At 48.4% G+C, this 21007-nt stretch overlaps 1 protein-coding gene across 1 annotated transcript; it reads left to right on the plus strand.

The window, feature by feature from the left end:
• The first annotated feature begins 481 nt into the window (after nucleotides 1-481).
• On the plus strand, nucleotides 482-21007 carry ERO1A (endoplasmic reticulum oxidoreductase 1 alpha). Its single transcript, XM_021538445.4, has 16 exons — nucleotides 482-598; nucleotides 8054-8173; nucleotides 9402-9485; nucleotides 10942-10980; nucleotides 12285-12361; nucleotides 12453-12526; nucleotides 13196-13316; nucleotides 13702-13739; nucleotides 14575-14586; nucleotides 15683-15709; nucleotides 15871-15963; nucleotides 18029-18275; nucleotides 19194-19263; nucleotides 19394-19480; nucleotides 19755-19888; nucleotides 20623-21007. The coding sequence occupies exons 1-16, from the start codon at nucleotides 515-517 to the stop codon at nucleotides 20681-20683; spliced, it is 1368 nt and encodes a 455-aa protein (XP_021394120.3). The 5' UTR covers nucleotides 482-514; the 3' UTR covers nucleotides 20684-21007.

Genomic DNA, 21007 nt, shown 5'->3' on the forward strand with positions numbered 1-21007 from the left:
AATATAATGTAATGTAATATAATGTAATGTAATGTAATATAATATAGTGATATAACGAAATATAACGTAACATAACGTAACACAACAATATAACGCAACACAACGTAACATAATATACCAACACAACGTAACATAACACAATGTAACATAACACAACATAACGTGTATATATCATAGCGTAACTAAGAAATAACGAGCTTCTGACTGCAGCAGCGCCAACTGTCACACCTGCGTTATCTCACCCTCCAAACGGAACCAAAAACAGAACGAGAGTTCTTAAAACGCCTGTGAGTCAAAAAAACCCCAAAAACTACAAAGCTCAATCCGACAAGCTGTATTATTTATTACAGGTGCGACAATTGTTCAAGTTTGAGCAGTGACTCAGCCGCCGCGCGTTGTCCCCGCTCCGTGCGGCTCCGCGCGTCGCCGCCGGGGCCGCTCCGCTCGCACCGCCCCGGCGGGGCGCGGCTCCGGGCGGGGCGGCCCCGGCGGAGCGCAGAACGCGAGCTGGGCCATGGAGGCGCGGATCGTCCTACTGGCGCTGCTGGCGCTGCCCGCCGCGCTGCCCCGCGGCGCCGAGCGCCGCTGCTTCTGCCAGGTGGGAGCTTCGGGTTGCGCGGGAGGTTTGGGTGGTTTCCCCGGGCAGGTCTGCGGTGCTCGGCGTGGAGCTGCTGGGGGAGGGTGAGAAGGAGGGCTCGGAGATGCTCCTGTGTGGAAAAGCTGGGAGAGCTGGGGGTGCTCACCTGGAGAAGGCTCCAGGGAGAGCTCAGAGCCCCTTGTAGGCCTGGAGGGGCTCCAGGAGAGCTGGAGAGGGAGTGGAGATAAGGATGGAGGGACAGGACACAGGGAATGGCTCCCACTGCCAGAGGGTAGGGCTGGACGGGATATTGGGAAGGAATTCCTCATGTGAGGATGGGGAGGCCCTGGCACAGGTGCCCAGAGCAGCTGTGGCTGCCCCTGAATCCCTGGAAGTGTCCGAGGTGAGGCTGGACAGGGCTTGGAGCAACTTGGGATGATGGAAGGTGTCCCTGCCATGGCAGGGGGTGGGACTGGATGAGCTTTGAAGTCCTTTCTCACCCAAACCATTCTGGGATTCTGGGATTCTCTTCCATGCCATCTTAACTGTACTCTCTCCCTGCTCCCATCAGTAGAGGGGAGTGCTCCAACTTTTTGAGCATTTCTTCCCCAGCTACCCAGCTGCCTGTCCTGGGATGTTTCAGGGGTATCATTGCTATCCCTGGCAGCTGCTTCATCCCCTCTCCTGCCTTGCTGTTCTCCCAGCTCTGCTGTCCAGGAGAGAGCGTGGCTGCATCGGGCTCCTGCCACCCTGCCCTGCCATGCCCAGTTGGGAGCTGTGCTGCTCTGCTCCCTAAAACTCTTCCAGGGTTAATTCCTCTTGTTGTGTGCCACTGTGCACTCAGTGCAGCTTCTGTTGAGGTACAGAAATGAGAGAACTGAGTACAGTAGACCAAGCATCTGGATTTAAGGAAGAGATCACCCTGCAGTTCCTTCTGACACCACTTTGCACAAGCCAAGTGGCTGCCCCTGGTTTCCTGGAAGTGTCCAATGCCAGGTTGGACAGGGCTTGGAGCAGCCTGGGACAGTGGAAGGTGTCCCTGCCATGGCAGGGGATGACATAAGATAGTTCTTGAGGTCCCTTGCAACCTGAATAATTCCTGTGATAAACACATTTGTAAGATCAAGGAGTGAAGATGTCACAATGTCTTTAGTCCTTTATTTTGTTGCCTTTAAAAACAGGAAGCTTTTATAAAGGCTACTCTTGCTGTATTTAATTTCTAGTCCTTAAATGTGGCTCAGGAATTGTGAGTGGAGAAAGAAAACAAATGGAATTACACTCTTGACTTTGGCTTTGTCTTCTGGGGTGGCTCTTGACACTTTCAGCATCCTGTGGAAATGGTAAATAAAAGCTCTGCTGATAAAATATTGAAAAACATGCATTTAGATTCTGGATCTCTGCAGGGTTTTTCCTTGCAGCTTCCTGTAAGCAAAGAGGTTTGAAAGTTGAGTCAGGAGTGTGGAATGGGATAAGGAGCTGTAGCCACTAACTGAACTGGCATTCTGGCATGGCAGTGACTGGCAGGCTCTTTTCCTTGGGCTGCAGGAGCTGCCCTGGTGCTCTGTGTACTCCTGGGTTGTTGCAACACACTTTCATTCTGTGGAGCAGCCTGGTTTTCCCTACAAATATTTAGGGCAGGATTTTTTATTACCTTTAGGAAAAGATGCCATGTAGGGCAGCATTTCTCACTCTCTCTAACCACCAAACCTTTTAAATCACACCCGAGGGCTGCCTCATCTTTTGGTTAAAAATAATCTGCTGATCTTCTTGTGCAGAGCTGGCCTGGTGGTTTTTATTTGCCACCAAGGAAAATACAGGGCCAGCCTTAAATGATTTGGTTTGCCCTCCTTTGTTTAGCTCTTTGAAGGCCTGGTACAGCTCTTGGTTTCATGAGATGAAGAAGTGAGTGACTGGAAGAGCTCTGACTTGTCTGCCAGCCTCTGCTGGGACAGGTGACAAGGGCCACTTTTGGGAGTGCTGCTCCAGCAATATTCCAAGTGCTGACTTCAGCAGGCTGTGATTCTGGAATGGGTGTTGCTCTCCTGTCTGCCTGCACCCAGGGCAATGCCTCACCTGCTTTTTGTCACTGTTATTTTACCTCCCTTCCTTAGAAACCAAGCAGCCCTGAAACTTTTATTAGAAACATCCATCTGTTGCTACATACACTCATGTTTCAAATACTGTTTTCTGCTTCCCAGCCTCTGATTAACATTCCAATATCAAAATCCCCTCAAATTTTACAGGCAGCTCATCCACCCCTCGAGATATTCCTGTTTGCATCACAGCTTTAGTCAGCCGTGGATGTCTTCTGTATATTCCTGGTAATTATTGTTCATTTGCTGTTTACAGGCTGATGCAGCTGCATTAAGGATGTGCTGCAGGTGTTTAGCAGACGGGGATTTTGTGAAAGTTTCCGGTCTGGCAGAGGGCTGGCTCCCTTTGGGAATGTTTCTGTGGGCAGGATGCTGTCATTAGTTGTGAGGCTGGCCATGGAGAGTTTCCTCCTTGGGACCTGGGCAGGTTTTCAGGCTGTTCTTGTGTTCCTGTGGCTTGGTGTTCGCTCGGCAGCCTCCGGGGCAGGAATTCATTCCTAGCACAGTTTCTATTTTTCTGAGAAAGAGGAACTCTCCTCTCTTCAGGAGGAGCTTCCAGGTGGAGAGAAGCAGATCTTTGGAGGTACATTCTGCCCCTCTGCTCTGCTCTGGTGAGATCCCTCCTGGAATTCTGTGTCCTTGCAGAAAGGAGGGACATGGAGCTGTTGGAGCAAGACCAGAGGAGGCCACCAAGATGATCAGAGCAGCTCTCCTGTGAGAAAAGGCTGGGAGAGTTGGGATTGTTCAGCCTGGAGAAAAGAAGACTTCAGGGTGGCCTAATTGTGACCTTCCTGTACCTGAAGGGAGATGACAGGAAAGATGGAGAGAGAGGATTCACAAGGGCTGGAGGGACAGAACACGGAATGGCTCCCATTGCCAGAGGGCAGCGTTAGGTGGGATATTGGGTAGGAATTCTTATCTGTGAGGATGCTGAGGCCCTGGCACAGGGTGCCCAGAGAAGCTGTGGCTGCCCCTGGATCCCTGGAAGTGTCCCAAGCCAGGTTGGATGAGGCTTGGAGCAACCTGGGATGGTGGAAGGTGTCCCTGCCCATGGCAGGGGGTGGAACTAAATGGTCTTTAGGCTCCCTTCCAACCCAAACCATTCTGGGATGCTGTGACAGCCCTTCAGGCCCTGTGGTTTGACCCCATCCTGAGGGTCCCATGTGAGATTTGCTTCTGTGTGAGTTCTGGAAAACCTAGTCCTTGTTTTCTGGGCAGAAGATGGGGATAAAGTACCTGGGATGGCAGATAATGCTTCCAGGGCAGGTGCAGGAATGACTGTCCTCAGCTGGCTGCCAGCAATTTGCTCCAAGTGCACTGGCAAGGATGAAAGGGAAATAATCTCATAGAACCATAGAATATCCTGAGTTGGAAGGGACCCACAAGGATCATGGAAGTCCAAATCCTTTGTGCCAGTAAACTTCTGCTGGGGGAACAGGGAAGGCATCTGCTCACCATCAGCCTGGGACTTGTCCAGGAGAGCAGGCAGTGCCAGGGAAGTTGGTACAGGCTAAACCAAACCCCTCAGCCTCCGTAGCATTCCCTTCCCTGTGCCTTGTTGTGGCCATGAGAAGAGATGCAGGAAAAAGTTCTCCTTCTTTCCTGCCTGGCTGTGGTGTGGGACACAGCGAGAAGAAATCCCAAAATCCACTGTGACACTCAGGACAGCAGAAAGAGGTGGGAAGAGGAGGCTGGCATGGAGGGGGAAGGAGGCTGAAGCAGAGGCCAAGCCCAGGGATTGCAGAGTCCCTGCTGTTCCCAGCACACGAGGTGGAGGTTGGATTTTGGGATTGCAGCATTTCACCCTGGGAGGTTACTCAGCACCCGGAGCCGCTCCTGCTGCTCCCTTGCCTCTCTTCCCAGTGGGACAGCCCAGCCCTGCCCCTCAGCCTCCTGCCAGCTTCTCACACCCAGGGCAGGTGGAGCAAAGCCCCTCAGCTGGGTGATTCACGGTGCCAGCGAGCTCATGGCACGTGTTGGGGACTGGATCCATCCCTGGTTTGTCTCAGACAGCTGCTCTCCTTGGCACAGGCTGAGGATGTAGGTAAATATTTTGTTTGTAGGATGGAAGTGTTTTGAGGTACCACCCACTGGAGGGCACGTTTGAATCAGAGCTCAGCTGCTTTGGCAGCAGGAGGTGAAGTCCCAAACCAAGTGAGGGCTGAAAAATGGGTTCTGGGGCTCATGGAGCAAGAGGGAACCTCTGAAATGAAGACAAATCCTGCCAAATGATCTGACACTGCCACTTCCCTGAGCCTTGAAGTGGTTCAGCTTCAAGCTGTTTGCTGGGGGCATCACTGGAGCTTTCACCAGGGCTCTGAGGGGCCTCAGCTCTGGATGTTCTTGGTGCTGCTTCTCTTCTGTGCTCCTTTGGCTGGGAGCTTTGCTAGGCTGGGCATACACAGGCTGGGGAAATTGCCCATTTCTGCCTAGTCTGACTGAAATCCTTGGAGGAAGAAAGACTGAGCAGATGTGGAGTTTTCCCAGCACCTTTCCCTTTGCCCCTTGCCCCCACAGGTGTGTTCAGGGTGACCCTGAGGCTGATCCCACCAATAAAGTGGTATTTGGAGAGCTCCAAAGCACAACCCCCATCCAGTCCTAAGGATTTTGGGATCATCTGCAGTGCTTCCCTGGTGGGGTAAAGCACAGACAACAGCTCCTGGTGGAAGAAGTAGTACAGTGATATTATCCACCTTAATATATTTATTTCCAGCTCCTCCTGCACTGTTGTCCTGTTTTCTGACATCTTTTCCTACTACTAGAAGAAGACAAAGTTAGGTTACAAGATTGCAGCTGAAGCCCCAAGCTCAGATCTTTCAGTGTATAACTTTCATGTCTTGTGTATAGTTTCATCCAGTGTTCAGCCTGCAAACTGAATGATTTAATTGCAAACGGAATGATTTAATTGCAGGGTATGCAAACCAAATAAAATTAAGTCCACATGAGCTACTGTCATCTCTTTTGGCTTCACGAGGAAAAAAATGATGTTAGTTTTGCATTTCTGGATTATATTCAGGATGAGGTTGGTTCTGGCTTGAACTGGTCACCAGACATAACAAAACCAGACCTGGCCCAAAAGGTGCTTCCAGTGGTGGGGCTGGTGGGGGCTCCAATATTCCCAGTTTTGCAGGGATGTCAATCCTTTGGAGTGACATCTTTGTCAAGCATGGAGAGGGAGCAGCTGAAGATTGTCCCCAGATCATTTTTTAGGTCACTTTTAGACCCAACCTTTAAACTTCCTGCCTTTAAGGGTGCCAAGATTTCAGGAAATAAAAATGTGGTTGGTTGGTGGCTTGCTGTGTTTTGTTGTTTTGATGTGGTTTTGGTTTTTTTTTGTTTTTTTTTTTTTTTTAATGTCTCTGTAAATTTGCAACAGCTTTAAATTGGGTAACTGCATTAGCAAATTGCTACAGTTTGTTTTTACAAGGGTGATTCAGGTTAGTGGAAATCTTAAATCACTGTTAATCTTCATTACTGTGCAAAATGCAGGACAGAATTCAGTAATTGTGTGAGGGTGACACACTCAGTTTCAGTGTAAATATTTAAAATATGAGTGAGCCTCCAAATCATGCTGCCTCAACAAAACAGAGTTATTCCAGTGAGGTAGGGAATTCTGGCTATTTTTTCCCCCACCTCCCCATTTCATGTGACTCTGTGCTCCATTTCTGCCATCCTCCTCTCAGCTCCATTTCCATGGTGGTAAATATAATTTTATTTAAGTTGTTGTGTAGCTCTTGATGAATTGTGAGGAGCAGCTGAGGGAGCTGAGAAGGGGCTGGAGAGTTCCTGAGGGAGCTGGGAAGGGGCTGGAGAGTTCCTGAGGAGCTGGGAAGGGAATGGAGAGTTCCTGAGGAGCTGGGAAGGGGCTGGAGAGTTCCTGAGGAGCTGGAAAGGGGCTGGAGAGTTCCTGAGGGAGCTGGGAAGGGGCTGGAGAGTTCCTGAGGAGCTGGGAAGGGGCTGGAGAGTTCCTGAGGGAGCTGGGAAGGGGCTGGAGAGTTCCTGAGGAGCTGGAAGGAGCTGAGCCTGGAGCAAAGGAGGCTCAGGGGGACCTTGTGGCTCTCACAGCTCCTGCCAGGAGGGGACAGCCAGGGGGATTTGGGATCTGCTCCAGGGAACAGGGACAGGACAAGTGGAAATGGCCTCAAGTTGTAGCAGAGGAAGTTTAAATTGGATATTAGGGAAAATTCCTTCATGGAAAAGGTTGTCCAGCCCTGGCACAGCTGCCCAGGACAGTGCTGGAGTCCCCATTCCTGGAGGGATTTAAAAGCTCTGTGGATGTGGCACCTGGGGACATGGTCAGTGCTGGGGGAATGTTTGAACTCAGTGATCTTTTCTGACCTGAATGATTCCAGGATTCTCTGATTTCCCCAAGGACTCACTGTGGGTGTGGGGGAAGCAAAACTACTTCTGTGTTGAGCAACTTTGTCATCTGCCAGTAATGGATGTGTCAGGAAACCACAGCTGAATTTGTACTACTTCTTTCTTTGGGTTTTGTTGGGTGTTTTTTTTTTTTTTTTTCTTCAGGGCTTGCACAAAGCCTGTCGAGTTGTTCTGGATGATGCAAGAAGGATCCATCAGATGTAGAACAGATGTTTTCATGCCAAATGGCTCTCTGAGGCCAGCAGAGGGACTGCTGCAGTTAATCACAGAATCATGGAATGGTTTGGGTTGGAAAGGACCTTAAATCCCATCCCATTCCACCCCCTGCCATGGGCAGAGACACCTTGGACACTGTCCCAGGGTGTCCAAGTCCCATCCACCTGGCCTTGGGCACTTCCAGAGATCCAGGAGCAGGTGCCCACGTTCTCTGGGCACCCTGTGCCTCACCACCCTCCCAGCCAGGAATTCCTTCCCAATCTCCCATCCATCCCTGTCCTCTGGCAGTGGGAAGCTGTTCCCTGTGTCCTGTCCCTCTATCCCTTGTCAATCCTCTCTCCCCATCTTTCCTGTCAGCTCCTTCAGGCACTGGGAGCTTTCTCTTCTCCAGGCTGGACAATCCCAGCTTTTCCAGCCTTTCCTGAGAGCAGAGCTGCTCCATCCCTCTGATCAAATCAAAGCAATGCTGATTAACCACAAGGACTTTCTCTGGGGCTGGCATTGTGGAATGGTTGCCTCACTGGTCCCATGTGCAAAGTGCAGCTCTCAGCTCCCTGTTATCCTGTTATCCCACAGAATGGCTTCCTGAGGCTCATCCAGGAGGGAGCCTGAGCTGGCAGCTCATGCCTCACTGCAGCCATATCCATTCTGCTTAAACTTAGGGAAAAGGAAAGAAAATGATGAATTATTTTCTGCAATGTTACCAAAGTCCTGGCTGAGTTGTTTATATTTGATTTCTTGTTTTTGATTTTGTTGATTGTGATTTTATTGTTTTCTTCTCCCCCAGGTTACTGGTTATTTAGATGACTGCACCTGTGATGTAGAAACCATCGATGCCTTCAACAACTACAAACTTTTTCCTAGACTGAATGAACTTCTGCAAAGTGACTATTTTAGATACTACAAGGTCATTTTCTCTTACAAGAATTGTATTTATTTCTGTGCTGTTGTGTTTTTTTAATCTCCTGAACTTATTGATGATCTTTTTAAAATCACACACCTGCATTTTGACCCTGATCCTTTACACGTGCAGTCAGTTGGATCCTTCTGTTATGAGGAGAATCTTAATAAGATGCAGTGTACTTTCAAGAAGATTTCAAAGATATTTTCTTATCTATTTTTCCATCTTAAGCAACATATTAATGAGAGGACTTCCTTTGGTGAGCTGTGATTTAAAGATGCTGATGAACAGTGATCCATAATGAGAGGATTTCAAATGGAAAACCTGCATTAGTTCCAGGTTCATTGATGGCTGTTGCTGCCAGACATTCCATGAATTGGATTCCATGAGGTGGATTCTGCTCCCATTCATTCAGATTCCCTTTATGCCCCTCTCTTCCAAACCCACCACATCTTGTTAAATGTTTAATTGTTTTGGAAGAATGATACTTGATACCAACTCACAGAAGAGAAAAACTGGAATTTGTTAAAGAAGCTCATGTCCTTTCCCCTTCCAGGGTTGGGATTTGTAACAGAAATACTGAGATTGGTCTGAATGAAGCCTGGAATTCCAGAATGGTTTCATACAGTCCCAACCCTGCCATGGGCAGAGACATCTTCCTCTATCCCAGGCTGCTCCAAGCCCTGTCCAACCTGGCCTTGGACACTTCCAAGGATCCAGGGGCAGCCACAGCTGCTCTGGCAATTCCAGCCCAGCCAGGAATTCCCAATTCCCAATCTCCCATCCATCCCTGCCCTCTGGCACTGGGAGCCATTCCCTGTGTCCTGTCCCTCCATCCCTTGTCCCCAGTCCCTCTCCAGCTCTTCTGGAGCCCCTCCAGGCCCTGCCAGGGGCTCTGAGCTCTGCCTGGAGCTTCTCCTGTCCAGGGGAACATTCCCAACTCTCCCAGCCTGGCTCCAGAGCAGAGGGAGCTCTGGCCCTCAGAACATTTAGAATTATGGAAATGTCTGGGTGGGAAAGCACCAGCAGAAAGATCCAAGCAAGGATTAAAAGGATAACCTGTGCTGATAACAAGGTTATGAGTGATGTTATCAGTCTGGGTCACCAAGGAGCTGCTGGTGTGGGAACAAACAAGTGCAGAACATGGATTTCTCTTGGAAAACTGGGGAGTGGAAGTTTGCCTTGGCTGCATGGGGGAGATGTGCTACTGAACAGGGTGATGTGTTATTTGCAGGTAAACCTACAGAAACCTTGTCCCTTTTGGGAGGACAACAGCCACTGTGGAATGAGAGACTGTGCTGTACAGCCCTGCTCCTCTGTAAGTACCAAATCCTTTTTTTTTTACATATATTTGTTTTTATTTAACTTCGGTAGACTAAGAGGAAACAGCTGACAAGTGACTGAATCTTATTATTTTAGTTAAAGCAAATCTGATGGATCTTTCACAGGTGCAGCAACACTGGTGGCCATAAGAAAAGCCAAAATACTGAATTCTGAAAGTTTAAAGACTGAGGTTTTAACAGCTGACTTCTGCAAACAGTCAAAACCTTCTCCTGGTCCTTTGTTTATTTTTTTTCCATTAGTAAGTAGTTTTTAGGGCAAATCCATTATTGTTTTTGTGTTAATTGACAGAATTTGACCCTGTTGCCTATGAGCTGTGCCGTGATTTAGTTTTGGCTGATGAATTTGACTCAGAGCTTTGCAGCCCTCTTCTTATAGGAGATATGGCTCTTTCAGCATCCTATTTCCAAGGGCACTCTTGTCACTGTATCCTGGACAAAAGGGTTTTGTTCCCCCAGCTGTAAGAAAACACCCTGACTGCAGATGTCTGCTCAAAAGAAGGGGGTGAGAAGGTGAGGGAATCACAACCTGGTGGCCCCTTTGGGGACATTTCATGTTTTGGTGTTGACAGCCAGCACAGACTGTCTTACTCCCTCACTCTTGGGTTCTAAAATGGAATGATGATTTTTTTTTTTTCACCTCAAAATAACCCTAAATGTTGTTTAAATACTTTTTCTTCCTTAAAAAAAAAAATCTATTTTTGGTAGTGATTATGCGTAATGTGATGGAGTTATGTTACAATTACCTAAGTTTTAGCTGAAAGTTGTTCTTATTTTAATAACTGACTGTCCCTGCTGTTCTTAATTATTTTGATTTGGGTCCATTTTATCCTGAAATCAATAAAAATAACTCTTACTGCTTAATTTTTCTTTTTGCCATCGCAGTATTTTCTCCTGTAGCAGTAGTTCTATTGCCTTCCTACTCCTGGAGAAAATGGAAGTTGAGGAGAATTTTGGGGCTGGTTGTGTGGGGCTGATATTCCACGATGGAATGGTCAGAGGGAAATTTGGAATGTCGTGTGTCAGGGGCTGGTAGATGCAACATCTGAGGAGGCAGCTGGGCTCCTGCCAGGAAGGTGATGCCAGACCTGGAGTGACCAGAAGCAGCTCCAGCTCCTCTGGAGTTTGTTTGGTTTCCCCCCAAATTCCTGCTTGGATAAGCAAAGCAGAACCTGATGTAGCAGCTGTGGAAAGCTGCAGACCTTTGGAGAGGAGGAATCTTGCAACAAAAAAATCAAAAATAAACCACTAGGAATGTTGCTTCCCCTTGTTCTGGGGAGGAATGAGGAGTTGGATGTGTTGCAGGCTGGGCTGAGTGTTGTGGTCACCTTCTCACCTCTGGCAGCTGTGGTGACACCCCAAACCTTTCCCAAAAATGGGGCTGAGAGGTCTCATCAGCCCCACGTGTGGCACATGCTTTGTTTTGTCTTTCAGGATGAAATCCCTGATGGAATCAGAGCTGGAAGTTACAAGGTGGGTGTGGATGAGCACAGAAGGATGAGGTTTATTTTGTGGTCCAGTTTTGTGCCATAGAAGTGACAAGGTTGGAAAAAACCTCTAAGACCACCGAGTCCAGCTGTCACCCCACCAGCTCCATGTTCGTCACTAACCTGTGTCCTCAAGTACCACATCCACGTGGGTTTTGATCACTTCCAGGAATGGGAACTCCACCATCACCCTGAGCAGCTCCTTCTAATGCCTGGCTACCCTTTCCATGGAGAAATTTTCCCTAATATTCAACCTGAGCCTGTCCTGGCCCAGCCTGAGGCTGTTCCTTCTCCTCCTGTCCCTGTTCTCTGGGGCAGAGCCCGACCCACCCCCCAGCTGTGTCCTCCTGTTGCTCCAAACCCTTCCCAGCTCTGTTCCCTTCCCTGGACACACTCCAGCCCCTCAAAGCCTTTCTTGTCATGAGGGCTCCAAAATTTCCCCCAGTCTTTGACCATGGCTCAATAATTGTTAGGATGTTCTTTAGGCTTGAATTTTTTCCTCTCTTCAAGTGCTTGGAGAGCACAGAGCCTCTGAGGTGGCTGTGCTGGAGCCAGGTACTCCTGCCAGCCCTCCAAGAGCAGGTGCCAGCAGGCACACAAAGCTCCCAGGGCAGTGCCAGAGGCTGCCCCGAGTCCCTGCAAGGCTTGTCAGCCTTGCACAAATATTTGGGTATCTGCAGACATCCTGTTGCAAACACAGGGTGGGCTGGATCATTTCTGGGGCTTAACCTGTGTGTTCTGGTTTGAAAACAAAACCAGTGAGAGACTCTCAAGTCAGAAATACAATTTATTAGGAAAAGTGAAAAAGGAAACAAAATACATGCAATAATACAAAAGCAAAACCACTGACAGAGTCAGAATACAACCTGACACCCTTTTTGGTCAGGGTGTTGGTAGCAGTCCAAATTAGAATGGCTGCAGTCCTCCTGGAAATCCAGCAGAAAAGGCTGGGTCTGGTGTCCCAAAAAGCCAGATTATATTCAGTTAGGAATGCTTAGCTCCTCCCTCTGGGTGGAGCATCTCACAATGGGATGCTGTAACTTTTATCAGTCACACAGTGACATTCAGGAGCCCATTATCAGCAGATGTCCCCCCAAAGGGAGAATTGGTTGTGGAAGAGATAAGGAAAACTGCCCACTTAACAGAAAACAGCTGCCATACTGATGGCAAATGGAACACGTCTTGCAATCTGGGACAGTGGGTTAATAGTGCATTGAAGGCTAAATTAAAACACCAAAAAATTTCCTTTTTAATCCTCATCCCTCCCCACCCCTTTGCTTCCCAACCCAGTACTCAGAAGAGGCCAATAACCTGGCTGAGCAATGTGAAGAAGCCAAGAGGCTCGGAGCTGTTGATGACTCTTTGAGGTTTGCCTTTTTTTGCCATAATCCCTCCTTGCCTTGAAGGAAAGCTGGGATCAGAGCCCTCTCTGAGAGTTTTCCCCCACGTTTTTTGCAGCAAGGAAACACGGCAGGCAGTGCTGCAGTGGGCACAGCACGACGACTCCTCGGACAGCTTCTGTGAGGCTGATGGTATGGACACCTGGGAGGGCTGCCAAGCCTTGCAGTGGGATTTAAGCACTTCTGCAGAACTTTCAATCATGGAATAGTTTGGGTTGGAAGCTTAAAGCCCATCTTATTCCACCCCCTGCCATGGCAGGGACACCTCCCACTATTCCAGGTTGCTCCTAGCCCGGTCGAGCCTGGCATTGGACACTTCCAGAGATCCAGGGGCAGCCACAGCTGCTCTGGGCACCCTGTGCCAGGGCCTGCCCACCCTCCCAGCCAGGAATTCCTTCCCAATATCCCATCTAACCCTGCCCTCTGACACTGGGAAGCCATTCCCTGTGTCCTATCCCTACAATTCCCAAGTGAGAGCTCCTCTCCCACTTCATGTAGCCTCTTCAGATCCTGGAATGTTGCTGTGAGGGCTCCACAAAACCTCCTCTTCTCCAGGCTGGACAGCCCCAATTCCAGGCCAAAGTGTAATATTTCATCAAAACAACATTTCCGCTCCTTGCCACCCCCCTGACCTCACTCAGTATTTTGAAAATAATACACAAATATTTCTGATAAAGCTTTCTTGCTGCTCTGGGCCTTGCTGTGTTTAGCAAGGTGGGGCAGAGATGGCTGGATCAGCCTTGGAAAATGTCATTTTCCCTGAGAGAACCGTTGTCCCTGAGGCAGCACTGTGCTCCACAGACATCCATTCTCCTGATGCTGAGTACGTGGATTTGCTCCTGAATCCAGAACGTTACACTGGCTACAAGGGCCCGGATGCCTGGAAAATTTGGAACAGTATTTATGAAGAAAACTGCTTCAAGTAGGTGCTTTGGGGGGCCAGTTCCACAAGCCTGAGAGTGCTGATTTGTGCAGAGGGGCAGAAAAGAATCCTCATCCTCCTGCCTTTGCTCCAGTGCCTGTGCAGGGTGGGATACACCAGGGACAAATCATGTGGCTATCCCAGAAGAAGACACTTGAGCTTTCCTGCCTGTTTTTTATTAAAAAAAAGAAGAAAGCACCACCAAAAGCCACATTTTGCTCTATCCTTTCCCTTCCTGAGCACAGCTAAAGCATGGAAGTGGTTTTTAGATCCCCCCAGGCTGTTTGACTGCAGAAGCAGCTACTTCTGCTCTGCTGTTTGTGCACACAAGAGACAGCAACTTATTTACATCTCTTACTTAAATGATTTTTTTCTCCCCTCCTAGGCCTCAGAATGTAAAAAGACCTTTGGCATCTGGCAGAGGTGAGTCATTTATTTATCTCACTAAGTGGGTTAGTAGTGAACTGATCCCAGCTCCAGGAGCAGTAAATGTTCTCTGGGCTCCTTCTCCTGCTGGATCAGAAAAATCTTGTAGCTCTTGACCAAGTGTAGAATTTTGTGGCACCTAGAAGTGGGTTTTTTCTAGCATCCATTGTGGAAAAAGAGTAGCTGATCTTCAAGTCCTGGGAAAAAGGTGAGGTTTGGAGGGACTGGGAGCAGGGCTGACCCCTGAGCTCTCCCTGGGTCCCTGGTGTCTGAACTTGGCAGTTCCAAAGCTCCTGTGGTGGATGGAAATGAGAACCTGGCTGGGATCCTCCGTGGGACCCACCCAGGAGGAGCAGCTCTGCCCTAGAGCCCAGGCCAGGCAGTGTCAGGGAGAGCAGGGAAGGGGTTTGGAATCATGAGAACGTCATCAACCTCCTGCAGCACCCTCTGCCACCATCTCCTCATTTCCCCCTCAGTTATGGAGGTGTTTATCCCCCTCCTGTGACCCTGGTGTGAAGGAGTGGCTCTTCTCCTGCTGAAGGAGATGTACCATGTCCCTGCAAATATCAGGTGTTACTTCCTTTGCAAATATTGATCCCTCCTGCACTGGTCAGGTTACTCAGCACTGTTGCTCATCCGGTGTCCTCAGTGCTGCACTTGGGGTTTCTGTGTTCAGAACATTTCCAAACCTCCCTGGATTGGATTCTTCTTGTGTCAGAGCAGATGAGCAGAGTGGTGCTTGTGCTTTGGAGCTTAATTTTGGTTGTGTGTAATGTTTTTATCCTCTTTTTCTCTCTCTCCCTCCACCACTTGTGCTTTTTTTCCCCCCCAGGAGATGATGGAGGTGAGTGGCACTGTTTGTTTTTACTGATAACAGAAACAAGCGGGGTGTCCTTATCCTGCTGCCACAGGCTCTGCCATTAGACAATGCACCTGGTTAGCAAAATTATCCATCAGACAAACCAGGAATTAGTCATGGCATCATAGGAAATCCTGAGTGGGATCACAAAGATCAGAGTCCCTGGACAGACACCCCAACAACCCCACCCTGGGATCCCTGGAAGTGGTGTCCAAACACTCCTGGCAGCCCTGGGGCTGTGCCCATTCCCTGGGGAGCCTGGGCAGTGCCCAGCACCCTCTGGGGGAGGAATCTTTCCCTGATATCCAACCTAAACCTCCCCTGGCACAGCTCCAGCCCTTCCCTGGGTCCTGTCCTTGCTCAGCAGAGTGAAGAGGAGATCTCTGTGAGCTCCCTGTCCCAGCCCATCCTCATGTGAAGGGCTTAAAAAGTCCATCAGCATTTTTTTAACAGCACAAGTCCAGTCTGAAGGTGGTCACTCAAGTGTGAGAAGCCTTTGGGAGCAGGAATTGTCCTGGGATTTTTTTCAGTGCCTATTACTGAGAAAGCTCTGAACAGACTCATAAGGAGCTGCAGGAGCTGGGTGCCCAACTCCCTCAGCCCTGGGAAGGGCTGTTGCCTGGAGTTCTCCATTCCCCACAGCATCTTCTTGTCTCCAAACCATCCCCAAATCCTGATTTCCACATCACTTCCATGCACAGAGCAGGGACAGTGAAACCCTGACCTGTGGCATTCTACACACTCGGTTGCACCCTGTGGTTTTTTGGATGGTTGGTTTGTTTGTTTTATAAAAATATCCCTCTCCCCACTCTGCCCAGGAGAGGAAAGCAATCCCTGATCCTTGTTTTTCCCAGCCCCCTGGGGAAAAGCCCACGTGCTGTTTTGAGCTGCTGCCATGCCGTGTTAGAGAAGCATCAGTCACAAGGCTGGGCAGGAGAACTCTTTTCATGCTCTTTTAATGCTCCTTTCCCAATTTCTGCAACCTGGAGTGGGCAGAGGGTCCTCTGGGGCAGCCTGGAGGTGGATTCAGTGCATCAGGCTTGGGCTGTACCCTCACTGATGTGTTTTCCTTTCTTTCCAGGGCACACGTTTTACAAGTGGCTCAAAGGTAATCCTTGCTCTGAACGTGCTCCTCCTGGGATGGACAGGAAATGGGAAATGCTGGGATTAGTTGCCACTCTCAGTGGGATTAGATTCCTGCCCCACAGCCAGGAGGATTGAAAATCCAGTGGATGCTTTCAGTGTCTCAATCTGCCCTTTTCTTTGCAGGGGTGTGTGTGGAGAAAAGAGCTTTCTACAGGCTCATCTCTGGCCTCCACGCCAGCATCAACATCCACCTGAGTGCCAGGTACCTCCTGCAAGGTAAATCCTCCTTCCTGCCCCAGCTTTCCTGCCTCACTCCAAAGCTGACACTTCCATGGCTCTGCTAAATGCTGCTTGGAGCCTGTTCCAGCAGGACTCAGGCCTGTTTGTGCTCTTCAGCACCCAGCTGGTGTAACAGGGTCAGGGATGCAGGTGCCACATGCCTCCAGGTCTGACAGGGGCTGGGCCAGGTGCTGTACCAGCACTTCCAGCAAAAATTCCCTCTGTTCTCCCTCCAAGGTTATTCTGAAGTGGGTTTCAAGCTGTGGGTCGAGGCTGTCCCTTCCCAGCCTGGTTTTGTGATGGTCAGTCCAGCAATAACCTCACCTGGACTGGGAAATGCTTGGCTGGGCTTTCCCAAGGCCATTGATCCATTTCCATGCCCATTTCCACTTCCATTTCCACTATCCATGCTTTCATCCATAAATACCTGTCTGAGGAATCCCAATTTCAACCCTGGGATGAAAAACCAAGGTGATTGCTGTTGGAATTTGAGCAAGCCATCTAGATTTAACTAAATAATTGCATTTAAGTGTCTGCAGCCCACTTGGGCCTCAGCTGGATGTGAGTCAGGCCAGGTTGGAGTTGGGAGATGGGATAATGTGGGAAACATCACAGGCAAGAGATGAGCTGGGGCTGTAGCATCAGCTTGGTATGACTTTTATTATCTTCCACTATGTATTTTATAGAATAATCTTAGATATAAGGTAAAATGAGCAACAGGAATATTCTTTGTGGGCTTGAAAATGGAAAACAGAGGCCAGTTTCCTCCATTCTTGTTTTTCCATATCATCAGGAATTCTCCTAAGGTGTCCCTGCTTGTCGGGAAGTTTCAGAAATTACCTGAAAAAAGTCTGCAGGAGTTTTGTGTTTGCTGGGGCTGGAATTGAGTTACAATCATGCCTCCCTTGAACATTTTTCAGGCAAAATTTCTTCACTGGAAGGGTTGTCAGGCATTGGAAGGGGCTTCCCAGGTTAGTGCTGGGATCAGCATCCCTGGAGGTTCAAGGAACGACTGGATGTGGCACTCAGAGGTTGGACTCAGTTAAAGGCTGATCTTGGAGAGGTCTTTTCCACCTCAATGATTCTGTGGGTTTGAGTCAGTGACTTGGAAAAGCTGGGATCTGCCTGCCTGGAATTCACCATTTCCCTGGTGCCAGAGCTCACCCTGGGTCAGGGGCTCCGTGTGGTGGAAAAGTCTCTCCTCCAGCCTGAGCTTCCAAAGAAAGGCTCAGCAGCCTCCTGTTGTTTGGTCTCAAGGCAGTTTATTGCAAGTTATCTAAAATATTTTCTCCTCGAGCTGCTGTGGTTTGCTCAGAGCTCAGGCAGAGGCACACACACACCCTGACATCCTCTCTGACTTCTTTTCCTCTTCTTCTTCTCTCCCGCCCAGGGCTGCTGCTCTCTTTTATATGGGACATTACATGTTACATGGCTACAGTTTTCCCCAATGCCTATTACCTATATTAAATGGTGCTTTTCTATCTTTTATATGGTACATTACGTGTTACATGTTTACAGTTTTCCCCAATGCCTATTACCTATATTAAATGGTGCTTTTCTATCTTTTATATGGCACATTATGTGTTCCATGTTCACAGTTTTTCCCCAATGCCTATTACCTATATTAAATGGTGATTTTCTACTCTAAACCAATCTGTGAGTGCCAACATCACCAAGAACATGGAGGTGAGGAAGGAGAAAGAGGAGGGACAGGACAGGCCCAGATCCCTCCATCTTAAAACCTCTGACCCCCATGTACAAAGTAAAAACCTCCCTGTACAGCACTCAGAAATTCTTCCCTCTACTTTGTGACTACTTCTACTCTAATATCTAAACTTTTGTGACTTCTTGTTCTTCCTGCAAGGTTGGTAAATCATTCCATGTTCAAACCCAAAATCCCAGCTGTTTCCAGCTGCCTGACAGGGTCTCAAATGCTTCTGACCTGGGCCTGAAACCTCTAAAAATGTCTGAGGGACATTTTGAGTTCCGACACCCTGGAGGGAGGAGGTGAACCAGAACCAAACCCCTCACCTCATGCCTTTGGCATTTGTTTCTGTCTCAGATTCGTGGTCGGAGAAGAAATGGGGCCCCAACGTCACGGAGTTCCAGCAGAGGTTTGATGAAGTCCTCACCAGTGGGGAAGGGCCCAGAAGACTCAAAAACCTTTATTTTCTGTACCTGATTGAGCTGAGGGCCCTGTCCAAAGTGCTGCCCTTCTTTGAGCGCCCGGCTTTCCAGCTGTACACCGGGAATCAGAGCCAGGATGCAGAGATGAAACACCTGCTGCTGGAAATTCTCCATCTGGCCAAGTAATTGCACTCAGTGCCTGGGGACAGTGGCTCTGCCACCACCTCTGAGTGTGCTTAACTGACATGTAAAGCTCCCAGAAAGGCAGGTTCTGGGTTCTTCCTGCATTTGTGCAGTAGGATCATAGAAACATGGAATGTTTGGGTTTGGGTTGGTTTGGGATGGAAAAGACCTTTTCAAAGGTCACCTTGTCCAGCCCCCTTGCCATGACCAGCGACATGAAACCAGTAGTGTAGTTTTTCTGGGAGCACATTAATAATATCTTTTTGCAAATTGCAGAATTTAGGTAATTAGTCCCACAGTTTAATTAGTCTCACAGTTTAATAGTCTCTGCTGCCTTTTGGATTTAGTAGAATTGAATTTAATAACTGCCTACGTGTCAGCCCTAAAATTGGCTACCTGTGTGACTCATCTGTGGGATACCAGGCCTGGCTTCGTGTTTGCAACTAGAAAAACATCCTAAATGTCTTGGTAACAGAGGTTTGGGCTGTTGGATGGAGTTTGGAGTAAAAGGAATGGAAGATACTGGAGCCAGACAGAAATGGGTGTCTCCTAAAGTGATCAATGTTTGATTTATCTCGTCACCCTCCTGTGCTTCTGTCTGTCAGCACTGAAATTGCTTAAAAGCCATCAAGCAATTGCTGAAAATGTCTCCAAAGTGAGATGCCAGCTCAGATTGGAAGAGAAAATACAATCAAATACAAATTGGAGTACAATCAATACAAATTTAAAGAGAAAATAGAAGGGTGGTTTGGGTTGGAAGGGACCTTAAATAATCTCATTCCATTCCTTGGGATTGGATGTCAGATTAAAACACCTCTGGAGATGTCCAGTGGCCCCCACCTCTGTTTATGCCCACTCCTGACTGCAGCCATACAACCAAGGGGGGCAGAAATCAAACTCTTACCATTCCCTTGCAGGTCCTTCCCGCTGCATTTTGATGAAAACTCCTTCTTTGCAGGGAATAAAGAGGAAGCTGCTAAACTGAAGGTAATTTCTGCCAAAGGCCCCTCTGCAGGAGGCTTTTCCTACCTCCGTCCCACTGAATTCCAGGATTAATTCCTGTAAGGAGCCCTAATTAGTGCACAACCATGACTGACATGAATGTTTTTCCCCCCAGGAGGAATTTAGGCTGCACTTTAAGAATATTTCCAAGATCATGGACTGTGTTGGCTGCTTCAAGTGTCGGCTGTGGGGGAAGTTGCAGGTGAGGTTTGTCAGCAACATCTGGGAGCTCTGGGGCTGGGACTTGTCCTTGGATACCAAAGAGCTCCTGGATACAGCTCAGGGCTGCTGATTCCTCACCTGTGCAGGCAGCAGGAAGCAGCTGCTCAGCCTGGGAAACTGGGATAAGCCAGGAGAGGGGAGGGGGTGCAGAGCCTGCCTTGGGTGAAATCCTCTTGCCCTGTTCAGAGGATGTTGCCCAGGTGGAGGGAGGTTGGAATGCTGCTGTTCAAGGATCCTCTTTGATCCCTGCACAGACACAGGGCTTGGGCACAGCGCTGAAGATCCTCTTCTCAGAGAACCTCATCGAGAAGATTCCTGAGAGTGGCCCTTCCTATGGATTCCAGCTGACCAGACAAGAAATTGTGGCCTTATTTAATGCCTTTGGAAGGTGAGTTTGAGACTTTCCCCTCTACTTCTGCATAAGGTGCTGTGTTCCATCCAGTCTGAGCTCTAATTTCAGTCAGTTCTCAGCAGTTTTGGTGGGGACTCTTGCTCTGGTCACAGTCTGACAGCAGGTGTTGGTATGGAGTACAACAGTTGGAATGAATTGAAATATTCTTTGTACTCTGCATTTCTGTAAGGAATTCAAGGAAGCATTTATGCTAAGATACAAAGAATTTCATCATTTTTAAGGGACTGTGTGAGTCTGCCCTTGGAGCACATTGTCCCAGGCGAGGGCTGCTGTCCTTGGGCCTCTCCCCCAGTTCATTCCCAGGTCATGATGGCATTTAACAGGAATCCATCAGTCCAGCCTCTCTGGATGAGGAGTTTTTGTCAGAAAAGGAGGATAAGGAGGCCTTTAGGAGGGGATTTCAGGACACTGATTATACATGAGCTCTTTGTGATGTTGGGAGACCAGGAGTTTCTGCAAACAGGTTTTTCCAAGGATGAGTTCCTGAACATCCTATTCCACTGTGGTTCCCAGTGTTTGCTTTAAAAATAGGCAGGGGAATAGTGAAGGGCCTGGTTGTAAACTCAACCTAATTTAGCTGGAATTCCAAATCTTCTCTTCCCAAGAGCTGCTTGAAGCTTTGCTGGATACAGCCCCTTTCTCCCAGATGTTAAATAATTCACTACATGAATGTTGCTGTAACATTCCCCTTTTGCTTTCCTTGCACACAGGGTTTCAACCAGCGTGAAAGAACTGGAAAACTTTAGGAATATCTTACAAAACATGAGATGAATTCAGTGGAGAAAGAGAGATTTGAGGACAAGCACCATCATTCCACCACTCTGACTTAAAAACATGGAAACCACTTGCTGGGCCTCCTGTCCCATGATTGTCTGTAACCTGCTGAGGAGATATTTTGTACAAGGGGAAAAAAAGCTATTTTTTTGTATAGAAGTGGGGGTTATATGTAAATTTTATTTTATATATTGGAAGATCATTTGGAATAACTCTTTGAACTATTGCTGTGCTATTTGGATGGATCAGACCCATGGCCTTGCCTTTGGAAGCTGGAGGCAGGGCAAGAACTGTGCCATTGAATAAATTTGGGGGAAATTC

The sequence above is a fragment of the Lonchura striata genome, chromosome 5 (genome assembly GCF_050655825.1).
Source record: "Lonchura striata isolate lonStrDom1 chromosome 5, ASM5065582v1, whole genome shotgun sequence".
In the NCBI taxonomy this organism is placed as follows: Eukaryota; Metazoa; Chordata; class Aves; order Passeriformes; family Estrildidae; genus Lonchura; species Lonchura striata.